The sequence below is a fragment of the Ananas comosus genome, linkage group 5 (assembly GCF_001540865.1).
Source record: "Ananas comosus cultivar F153 linkage group 5, ASM154086v1, whole genome shotgun sequence".
Lineage (NCBI taxonomy): Eukaryota > Viridiplantae > Streptophyta > Magnoliopsida > Poales > Bromeliaceae > Ananas > Ananas comosus.
In genome coordinates, this window is record NC_033625.1 from 4479258 (window position 1) to 4490737 (window position 11480).

At 35.5% G+C, this 11480-nt stretch overlaps 2 protein-coding genes across 2 annotated transcripts; both read left to right on the forward strand.

The window, feature by feature from the left end:
- LOC109710959 (transmembrane emp24 domain-containing protein p24beta2) lies at positions 460–4711 on the forward strand. Its single transcript, XM_020233789.1, has 5 exons — positions 460–584; positions 1677–1888; positions 2961–3147; positions 3259–3366; positions 4365–4711. The coding sequence occupies exons 2-5, from the start codon at positions 1679–1681 to the stop codon at positions 4496–4498; spliced, it is 639 nt and encodes a 212-aa protein (XP_020089378.1). The 5' UTR covers positions 460–584; positions 1677–1678; the 3' UTR covers positions 4499–4711.
- Positions 5085–11200, forward strand: LOC109710308 (ACT domain-containing protein ACR4-like). The gene is made up of 8 exons (XM_020232818.1): positions 5085–5096; positions 8671–8768; positions 8866–8911; positions 9027–9141; positions 9247–9314; positions 9773–10390; positions 10514–10618; positions 10697–11200. Exons 1-8 carry the CDS (start codon positions 5085–5087, stop codon positions 11039–11041), a joined length of 1407 nt encoding a protein of 468 aa, XP_020088407.1. The 3' UTR covers positions 11042–11200.

The window sequence follows — 11480 nt, forward strand, 5'->3', positions numbered from 1 at the left end:
TTTTTTTTTACTTTAACCTTGTTGGCAAATTTAGAAATTATTTTAATACAGCCTATAGTCTTACATAAATGCGATTAAAGCTGTTAAATTTAAAGTAACCGCTATTGAATTTAAATTTTCTGATTAAATTAACTAGAATCACCCGCATTTAAAAAAAAAGAGAAAAAGTTAAGGAGATGTCAATTTTTCTCAAAAAAGAAATGTTAAGGGGTGTACACCAAAATAGCCTATAGTTAAGGGGGTCTCTATACAATTGTGAACTCCTGATATATTTAGGCCACAATGGGTGGACCCTCCAGGGCCGGCCCATTCACAGTTGCTGGGCCCACTGCCACGTCGGCGTATTTTGTACTAACACAGCAAATAGAATCGTGCCACGTAGGATTAAGCGGTTCATCGAATCGGACGGCTAGATTTGCATCAATCCGCATAGAAAATGTCTATACGAGCGTCCGTAGAGCGCAAACACCATTCTCTCGACTCCTCTCTCTCTCTCTCTCTCTCTCTCTCTCCTTCGCTTCTCCCATCTCCGAATCTCCCAAATCGATCTTCGACGAATCGATCCCACAAGCATCGGAAGCGAGGTTAGAGATTCAAATCGATCTCGTGATCTCTTATTCGTATCTCCATTGATCACTCCTTTTTGTTCTCCTATGATTTTGCTGAATAATGAGTGAGTTCTTGGGATTATTATTGTTCTACTGGTTGTTTCGGCGGATCTTTTAGCGATTTGATGATTTTAGTGTTTTGTAATTTGCAATTTATGTGTTTTTTAGGGGTATAGTGGAATTTTTGGTGCAGATTCGTGTTTCTATGTTTGTTGTATGGACGATAGATGTTAGGGTTTCAAAAGAGTCATTATACACCCGAGGCACATCTTGGAATTGTTGAATTAGCGTGCTCATATTGCACTTGATCATGTCAAAATCTTTTCTTCAGTGTTTGGAATTGTAGCTGAACTCTAATCATTTGTGCGATTAGTGATTCAGAACTGATTTGTAGAGATTTGATTGTGTTATTGATTGTTGTGGTGTATCTATTTGCAACTTTTTGTGGATCTCACCTGTACTAATTGGGAATTAGGGCTGTTGAATATTGGGAAATATGAATATTAGCATTTCAAAATCCACGAAACAAACTTATTGGTTTACTAGAATGGAATGCTTGAATGGTTCAAATTATATTAGAATCCTTTCTTGAACAGTCTATAAGGGTCTTAGGCTCCAATCGTATAGAGCGTCTTCGTGATTTCTGCCTTGACTATGTAGATTTCTTACAATTTATTGTTTTATTTTCTGGAGTAATTTTTCTGCCCTTGTTGTTTTTTTGCTGTTTCATTGATTGTCGTGGTGTATGTATTTGCTGTTAGGGATTTTATATTATCTAGATAGATACTAGGGTTTTCATAACTTACATTTGCTCTTGTACCTTGGGAGATAGAAGTGTTAGCATTTCAAAATCCACTGAATTGCTTATTGGTTTTGTAGAATGGCATTAATTTATTGCTCATATTATCTCAAAATCCTTTCTTGAGCAGCCTGAATTGTTTTAGAGTCTAATCATGTAAAGGATCTTTGTAATTCTGCATTGTGGTAGAGATTCTTATACATTCTGAATTTTCTTTCACTTCTTGTGTATGGCTGCATTTGCTCATGTTCGATACTCTTGAATTGCAGTTATGGAGGGGCTTTGTCAGAGGTTCAGTCATTTATTATTTGTAGCTTTCTTGCTTTGTTTGCCACCGGTTTTTGGGATTAGGTTTGTGATAGATAGGGAAGAATGCTTTTCACATGAAGCTCAATATGAAGGGGATACAGTTCATGTGTCCTTTGTCGTGATCAAGGCGGATACTCCATGGCATTATAGTGATGATGGCGTTGATCTTGTGGTATGTTGTTAGCGTGTTAATATTTTTTTATTTATAATTGCATTCGTGATTTGGATTGTCTTAAGTATGGTCAAGTTATGGGTTGTTTTATTAAGTTGTCATGTTGTATGAGAAATTAATATTGAACATTGTTTATTCTCCATTGAAAATAGTTCTCTTCATATAGCACCAAGTTAGACATTAGCACTCTTTGGTACGTAGCTTCTGAGTGTGTTCTACCGTGCATTTTATAGATCTTATTTTGTTTATCAGTCTCTCTTGTGAATATTTCTGTAAATACTAGGTCTTTTTAAATAATTCTCAAATTTTTGATGCACAGATAAGATGTACTTGCCCAGTGTACTCAATTCATAGCAATATCTGGTATTTGAAGATAAATTCCTATAGTGAAAAGTATATTTTAGTGTTAGTAGTACATCATGAACAATGCCAACCACTTGTGCAGTTTAAGGAAGTTCACTTTTACATTTGGTGTGTGATGGTATGGAGATTAGGTGTTATCATGATTGAATGACATAGAATACTAACTGTGATCATGGGCTTAATGTCATTAAGTTGAATTCTTTGTATTCTTTTTTTTCCTGTACTCTTGACCTAATAGCGAATACCTGTTAGGTGGTTTTTGGTTCACATGCATGATGGCTTTCCACAAAAGCAACAAAGTCTGGGGACAGCTATTATTTTTTACCTTGTTTGCGATGTAGGCCCTAGTAATCCAAGATAGACCCCTTCATCTTTTTTACATGTACACTAGTTAAGTTGAAGTATGAGAACTGTTTATCTTGTGATTTCTAATGGATATAAATAGCTAGAAGCTTAGCTCCTTCATTGCAAATTGTTATTTTAATATGGTAATTACTTTACGTATAACATATTTGGCTTTTTTATTTGTAATTATATTTAAAGTAAGTATCATCAGGAGTTGTTTCTGCTTCAAAGTAATTCAACTCTTCATTTGTGAGCATTTTGTTCTTTTTTCTTATCCTAAAATTTGTCTTTTGGGCTATCTTGAAAAATAAAATTAGCTATACCATCTTGTGCTCTGATTCTGTGGTTGCTTTGATTTTACCAGGTAAAAGATCCTTCCGGCAGTCAAATTCATGATTCTCGAGACAAGACCAGTGACAAGTTTGAATTTATGGTCCAGCGAAGAGGTCTCTACCGTTTCTGCTTCACCAACAAATCCCCATATCATGAAACCATAGACTTCGATGTGCATATGAGCCATTTTTCGTACTTTGACCAGCATGCTAAAGATGGTTAGTCTTCCATTTTCCTTTTTTGTTTTCTGTTCTCTTCACTTGCTTAGAGAGGAGCAGAACATGATTCCTTTATTTTTCTTTTTTTTTTTTGCATAATTATGTGTGCAGAGCATTTTGCCCCTTTACTGGAACAAATTGCAAAGCTAGATGAAGCTCTTTACAACATTCAGTTTGAGCAGCACTGGTTGGAGGCTCAGACAGACCGCCAAGCTATATGTAAGTTTATTCACTTTTTCTGCCCATTAGGAGTGTGTTATTATAGAGCTTACGCGCATAAAACATTATTGCCTGTTGTCTCTGACTGATATAATATATAGATAACTCATTCACTCCCATATAGGGCTTGTTGTTTTGCCAAATGTCATATAGACAACATCCTTTAGCCATTGGTGCATTAATCTAACCTAGTGGGTCACATTCTAGATTCATCTAACTACATCTAAAGCACTTCTCCGTTCACATTTTAGATTAGTCTAACTACATCTAAGGCACTTCTCCACTCCCACGCTATCTTTTCATACATCTCTTATTCCCTTCACAATGCATTCCCTTCAAATCAGGCATCTCAATCACTAATAATTACCATTTATATTATACCTTTTTCTTTGTAATTTTCTTGTGTTATAAACTGCATTATGCATCGAACCAGATTAAAACTAGTTTCTTTATCATTTGGATTTGTGGGAAATTGGGAATGACGTGGTGGTCGAGTTGAATGTAGTTCATAAGATTCAATCTGTTATATTTCTACGTCTTCAGTCCTGAATAACTAAGTTATCCTAATATTGGGCATATTACATCAGAGGACTCCAACCGTTTTGTGGGGTCTCAGTTAAGTCCTCTATCCATTTTCTAACAATACCTTTGTATTCCATCTCAATCTTACCCTTTGCATTAAGTTTTCCCATTAAATAAAAATGCCAACATAACTGCAATTTGTTGAGTCCAAATGTCGATTACATGGCAATTAGATTACAATTATGTTGATATTTCTATCCAATTTGATGGATGAATTTAAATGTAAGGGCAAGTTTGAAACCGATGGCAAAGTTTAAGAACCAAATTAAGAGGGAAAACTAACACTGTGATGGCATATTGAGGATTGCTAGTGCAACTGGTCTCTTGTACTCTTCTCGAAACATATATAGTAGCTGAAACCATGTAGTGATTATCAAAAAAAAAATTTCTTTTTTTCCTTTTTTTTTTTTTTGCAGTAAATGAAGGAATGAGCCGCAGAACAATTCACAAGGCGCTTTTCGAGTCAGCCGTGCTGATTGGAGCGAGTGTTCTCCAGGTCTATCTCCTGCGCCGCCTCTTTGAGCGGAAACTGGGAACCTCAAGGGTTTAATCCTCTAAACCCTGTTAACTTATTTCTTGTGTACTTCTAGATTAAGATAAGAAAGATCAGATGCGTTTATTAGGCTTTATATTATTACTTTTAGTTATATTGTGGATTAATATTCCAGAATTTTGTAACCTTATTTTGTGAGGTTATTGCATTATTATCAGATAATGTACATTGTCGATCAGGTGAATCACTTTTCCTGGAATGTTGTTCTAATCTGGTAATTATGATGTTATTTGCACGCAAACTTACTTGGTATGTACTATGTAGGTAGGTGATGCATTGCATTTTGATAAGCAAGAATTTTTTTTAAAAAAAAAAAAAAAACAAGATGTATATTATTCATAGTATTAACAATTAAGTCCTTTTGGTTTTTTTTTTTTTCAACTTAAAATTAAGCCTCTTTGGGAGTCGTAAATCCGGAGGAAAAAACATATATATCATATCAATATCATCCATTTTATCTCATTAGCATGAAGATATTTTAAAAGGCGTATTATCGGGAGGAATTGATTTTTTTCTACTTAGAGCAAAATTTAGGGCTTAATTAGTACAACTGAAAGTTGGGAGGATTATTTCTAAATCGCTAATGGCGCCTAAGGTCTTCATACATTTTGATCAAATAATAATAATAATAATAAAAAGATACTGCATATGATTTTGCTCAAACAACAAAAAAAAAAAACAATAATGTTTGTTTGTTTCTTTGTTGTCTTTTAATGTAGGGTAAATTTCAAATACCCTCCCGCTGGTTTTGCACTTTCTCATTTGAGTACCCTATAGTTTAAAACGTAGCAATTTAGAACCTATGATTTTATTTTTTTTCTTTTCGTCAATTCCTTCGTTAACATTTCGTTAAATTATATATAAAAAACTTCAGATACCTTACCTAGGTTTGTCGATTATTCACTTTAATATCTTTTAGTTTTAACTTTGTCACTAATTTAAAAAAAAATTAATGGATGGGATAATAAAAGAGAAAAACGTACCCACGGAGTACTAAATTGATACACTTTAAACCACAAGATACTAAAATAAAAAAATACGAAACCATTGGAGTGGTATTTAAAATTTTTTCTTTAATGTATTTTATATATATATATATATAAATAAAGAATCTTAAGTAGCGGCTACAGGTTGATCAGTTTGATGCTTGCTTAATTAAATACTGCTGCTGCAAAATATGAATATTAATTAAACATATCTTCTCATTTTTCAGAGTAAGCACATGATCTCCTGCTCTTTTTTTTATTACTCCGTTTTGGTTTTATTAGGCCAACACTCCTGCTGTTTTGTTGTGTGCTGTTTATGAGTGAGCTTCACTTACTAAGGACAAAACTTACTCTGAGACAGTTTATATATGTATGAGGACAAAGTTTCAGAGATTCCAATAGGAATCTTTGCTAGTAACTCTCTCTCTCTCTCTCTCTCTCTCTCTCTCTCTCTCTCTCTCTCTGCAAAAAATTGTCTACATATCCCTGCAAAATAGTGAAATTGTATATAGGACTCCAGAAAGATTCGACTTATATGTGTAAACTTATCCTTCTTCATCTCTCTCTCTCTCTCTCTCTCTCTCTCTCTGCAAAAAATTGTCTACATTTCCCTGCAAAATAGTGAAATTGTATATAGGACTCCAAAAAGATTCGACTTATATGTGTAAACTTATCCTTCTTCATCAGTTGACCATTTAAATTAAAGACCGTTCAAAACTAAGCTTTTTATGCGTCTACAGTGAAAGATCTTTTAAAATATGTTGATCATCATTTTTTTCGCCTCTAACTCTCTTATTTTATCATTGTCGTTATATTTGTGTAAACACTGCATACTAAATGACTTAGATATTTAAAAAATTTTAAACAGAATGAGAGAGACGGTTACTAATCAAGTAATAATAGTTAACAAGCAAGAACAAATTTTGTAAACAAAATAAATTTAGAGGAATACGTAATACATTTGGGAATTTAAGAACTTTTTGAGGTACAAATATGCGAGTTCCATATTTTACAGGGATATCTATACAAATGCTTCTCAATTATTGCTCATTTTTAATTCATGGTGAGACCAGGAGCACAGTCCCTCTCTGATTAAATTGTGGCAAATAATAATCCAAAAACAGTATGACTGCTATTTTGTTGGATCTTGGAACAGGAATATACATTAATTTATCTCCAAACATAAAATAAGAAATTTGTTTTGCTTGCTTGTGCAATTAATATTTCTGCAAGGGACTGTTCATTTGCTAGTATCAATAAAGATTGTGCTTAAACAGTTACAGTTATTAGGGGCTCGATGTTCTTAAAGAAAATTACGAGCTTGCCCCTGCATGAATATAACATTTGAGTAGAGCTGCTCGAAAAAACACCACAGAATCATTATAGATGCATACTCTTGCAGATGTGTCAATCTCCTTTCCATATTTACAAAATATTTGAAGCCAATTTACCACACTGGTTATCAACACTTTCTAGTTTGGGATTATAAGGGATTATTTTTATTTTTTTTTCTAGTGAAAGCTTAGTTCATTATTTTAGAAATAAATTCGGTTAGAAATGTAAAGCAGCTAAGCTTCGAATTTGAGATCAACCATCAAATTCCGAGTCAACTGCATTAGGTATGGTCGGTGACTGTATATCAAAGTTATTGCAAATTTGGTATGGATTCCTTCTCAATCCATGAAACAGTTTACAAGGCCCAAATATATCAAATACCTGTAGTAATGTTTGTATCAATTTGTCAAAATGATTGTGAAAAAAAAAAAAAAACTTTGGTGATTGTGTAAAAAGACCCAAGTTAACTATTAGAATGACAAATGAGTTGTTGGATCTCAGTTTAAGGTTTTCTTTTTCCAGAATAGGATTTAAATAGTGAAACATTCTTTGACAAGCTCCAAACCAATTGAGCCCATCCCCTAAAATGTCTCAAGAATCTCCAAATATACATCTAGTGAGTAGTTGTGTGTATGCTCTTTACAACCTTGTCCCCTTTCCCCACTCAAAATATGCTCCTCCTTAAACCTCTTCTTTAATGTAAAGCAAACAAAATGGACCATTGTAGGATTCTGGAGGTTGCTAATTCAAATGAGAATCTCACAAGAGAGAGAGAGAGAGAGAGAGAGATATGTATTATACAGAAAGGGAAAAAAAAAAAAAAAAGAAAAAAAAAAAAGAGGGTGGAGATAAAAACTACAAAACTACATTTCACTTGACCTACATGAGATATCTACTCACAGGTTCACTTTGGGAAGGGTGGAGGATAAGCATGGGGACCACCCCTTTCCCTACCCAAATATATTAGACCACATGCTATCTCACTTGTGAGTCACCATTCAAACCACAATCCAAAGTAACAAACACAATCTTTATTGTTAAAAAAACTTTTTTTTAAAAAAAAAATATTATCTGCACACTCTATACAAGTGTGCAAATCTTACACCATTAGATTCAAGGATTAGTTAAAATTTGTTTAGAGTTTTCATAATTTTTTTAAGAATTATCGGACACGTGAGCGAATATAAGCACGAAAAGATTAGAGTATAAAGTTTACACATATATTATAGATGTCCAAACATCATTATGTTAAATATAAAAATATTTAAATATCGTTTTCTATTGGTGTAAGTTTTTAGAGAACAACAGTTGTTTTGTATAATTTAACATAATATCAGAATAGGATATTCTGAGTTCGAATTATTTCAGACTTGTAGCATTATAGATTTTCTCCTATTTAATTCAAATTCACGTCAAAAGTTAGAAAAAAAATCTCAAGTTCAGATGCCAGAAAGTGTGCTAAATATAAAAATATTTAACCGTTTTTTACCGACTTAAATTTTATAGAATAATAATTGTTTCATATAATTTAACACATTGCTTTAGAAAAAAAAAAAAAAAAAAAAAAAAAAAAAAAAAAACTCTGTGTCTCTCCACCCTGGTGAAGAGACACCAACAATCACAAGGCCACAACACACAGGCACAGCAGGAGTTGTGCGAAGTGCAAACAATGACATTGCCCATCCTCATGACCCTATATAAAAGAGGGAGAGATATATATAAAAACATAAAGAGGGAGAGGGAGAAGTTATCATAAAAAAGTACACCAAATTAAGAAGAGAGCAAAAGGAGGAATCTTTACCCAACCCAGATTCTCACATCTCTGCTCCTGTTCTTCTACTACTAAAGCCCACTGATTCACAAACTTTGGGGGGGGGAGGGGGGTCTCCTCACACTGAAGTTGAAGATGAGTATGAGAAGCTGGTGATTAAAATGAACCCACCAAGGTGAGTGAGTTGCTTCATTCATTAGCCCCTGTTCTATTCATTACTATTTTGTCCTCTTGGACTCACTCACATGGTTTCATAATCTCTTCTTTATCAGGGTTACTGTGGATAACACCTCAGACATGGCAGCCACTTTGGTGAAGGTCCCTTTTTTCTTGTTTCTTTTTTTTTTTCTTTTTTTTTTTTGGGGTTGGGTGCTGTAGAGCATGATGATTAGTGTTTTGATTGATTCATTTTTTTTCTTTTTTTTTGATGCAGGTGGATAGTGTTAACAAGTTTGGGAGCTTGTTAGAAGTTGTGCAGGTTTTGACTGATCTGAAGCTTACCATAAGAAGAGCTTACATTTCCTCTGATGGAGAGTGGTTTATGGATGGTGAGTGAGTTGAGTGATTCCACTTTCTTGTCCTTTTCATTACCTAGTTTGATATCTTTTCTCTCTTCTACTTGATTCCATTTTCTCCTCCTTTTTTTTTTTCAGTGTTTCATGTTGTAGATAGGGAAGGGAATAAGATTTACGACGGCGAAGTTATCGATCGAATCGAAGAGGTGAAATGTTGGCATTAAACTGCTTATGTTGTTTGCTCTTGAATTCATAGTGCTTTCATAGTTTTGCTCTCAAAGTTTTATGAACTAATTTGCAGTAGTTCTAGTTAAGGAATTAGGGAGATTTGGACTTGCAAAATGTAGGGTTTTAGATCAGAGAATTTGAATCTCTATCTACCAAAAAAAGAATTCACAGCACAAATTTCTTTTTCTTTTTTTTTTTAACTATTTCTGTGAGCACATAATGCAGTAGTGGCAAGTTTAAATATTCAGCTACTTGCTGAGTGAGTACCTTTTAAGCCATTATCAAGATGATCCTTTTAGCCTTTACTGATATTAGCCAATCATCCTAACGAATCGATTCCGGGCCACATCGACTGCACCTTCTTTTTTGATTGTTTCCCCCTGTTTTCTCATCTAAACGTTGCTTAATTTCTCGAACAATCTCGCAAAATTCGCAGTCGTTAGGAGCGAAATCGTTTAGCCTTCGGTCTGCGACAAGATCGGTCAGTATTCAAGCTACTGCTGAATACACTTGCATCGAACTTCTAGGCCAAGACCGGCCGGGGCTCCTCTCGGAGATTTTCGCGGTCCTCGTGAACCTCGAGTGCAATGTGGTGGGGGCCGAGGTGTGGACGCATAGTTTGCGAATGGCTTCCGTAATTTATCTAACCGACGAGTCGACCGGCACCCCGATCGAGGACCCTGATCGGCTCAACACGATGAAGAGGCTTCTAAGATTTGTTCTGAAAGGCAGCGGAGATAAGCGGAGTACTGCGAGGACAGCTATTTCCGAAGAAGTGACCCACATAGAAAGACGGCTTCATCAGCTGATGTGCGCCGATCGGGATTGCGCGCTGGGAGGTAGCAAGTGTTCGGACGAGGAAGAAGCTGAGCAGAGTGAGACGAATAAGACGGTCGTGACGGTCGAGAGCTGCGTAGAGAAAGGGTATACGGTCGTGAATGTAAGGTGCAACGACCGTCCGAAGCTGCTGTTCGACGCTGTTTGTACTCTCACTGACATGGAGTATGTGGTGTTCCACGGAACTGTTATCGCCGAAGGGCCAGAAGCTTATCAGGTTCAACCTCGAATTTGAAATTTTGCTTGCTTTTTCCATCTTAAATCGGTTTCATGAACTACTTTGGCAATGTGATCGCTTTTCTTAGATAGAAACTGCGAACTACTCTCATATATACTGTAGGAATTCTATATCAGACACCTCGACGAGAGCCCCATAATCTCCGAAGCGGAGGGGCGGCGATTAGTCCACTCCTTAGAAGCCGCGATCGAGAGGAGAAACACTGAGGTGCTTGCATTGCTGTTGAATCCGATATTCTTGCTCCAAACTTGGATGCTAAAATTTCGTCATGTTTCCACATTTTAGGGAATAAGGCTCGAGCTCTGCTGCGAAGACCGGTTCGGGCTCTTATCGGACGTGACGCGAATCTTTCGAGAGAACGGACTTTCTGTGACTCACGCGGAGGTCTCGACGAGGGGAGCTCAAGCAGTGAATGTGTTCTACGTCATGGATGCGACAGGAGGTCCAGTCGAGAGCCAAACAATCGAGGCGGTGAGAAATAAAATCGGGGAGAAAATTCTGCATGTTAGAGATGATCTCAAGTCGAAATCGCCGACCAAGGACAGTGGGAGTTCCTCTTTCGGAAACATGATTAGGTCTAGGTCAGAGAAGTTTCTGTATAATCTGGGGTTGATAAGATCATGCTCTTGAGATTTAGTTTTTAGCATTAATCAGTGAGAACTTCTCATCAACAGCTTGTTGATCTTCAGTTTATGGCCTTTGTAACATATCTGGGGAAGAGAGACCTCCTCCTCATTTTGTAAATATATGCCCTAATCTCATAATCTGCTCATCTGAACTGATTTTTTTTGTTTTGTTTTTTTTGGGTTCATTTACCTAATTTTGTCGCAAGTTATCAAACTATACATGGTTTTATTAATTCGTGTATTAACACACATGATGATGATGCGACAGATTTGTGATTCGTTTATGCACGCACTCAAAATTTACACTCATCACTGTACTTCCTCTGAATTATGCAGATAATTAAAAGAGAGATGAGTTGATAACTCTTCTTTCTGTGTTTTTGTATGATGATATTAATTGACAATTAAACTTATATCTATGCGTTTTTATTTTTTCGGTATAT

Bases quoted from the DNA above. Each gene is read 5' to 3' on its own strand.
- LOC109710959 (XM_020233789.1), top strand. From the start codon at position 1,679: ATGGAGGGGCTTTGTCAGAGGTTCAGTCATTTATTATTTGTAGCTTTC. The intron at 3,148-3,258 runs GTTAGTCTTCCA...TTATGTGTGCAG, and splicing joins TGACCAGCATGCTAAAGATG to AGCATTTTGCCCCTTTACTG. The intron at 3,367-4,364 runs GTAAGTTTATTC...TTTTTTTTGCAG, and splicing joins GACAGACCGCCAAGCTATAT to TAAATGAAGGAATGAGCCGC.
- LOC109710308 (XM_020232818.1), top strand. The intron at 8,912-9,026 runs GTCCCTTTTTTC...TTTTTGATGCAG, and splicing joins TGGCAGCCACTTTGGTGAAG to GTGGATAGTGTTAACAAGTT. The intron at 9,142-9,246 runs GTGAGTGAGTTG...TTTTTTTTTCAG, and splicing joins TGGAGAGTGGTTTATGGATG to TGTTTCATGTTGTAGATAGG.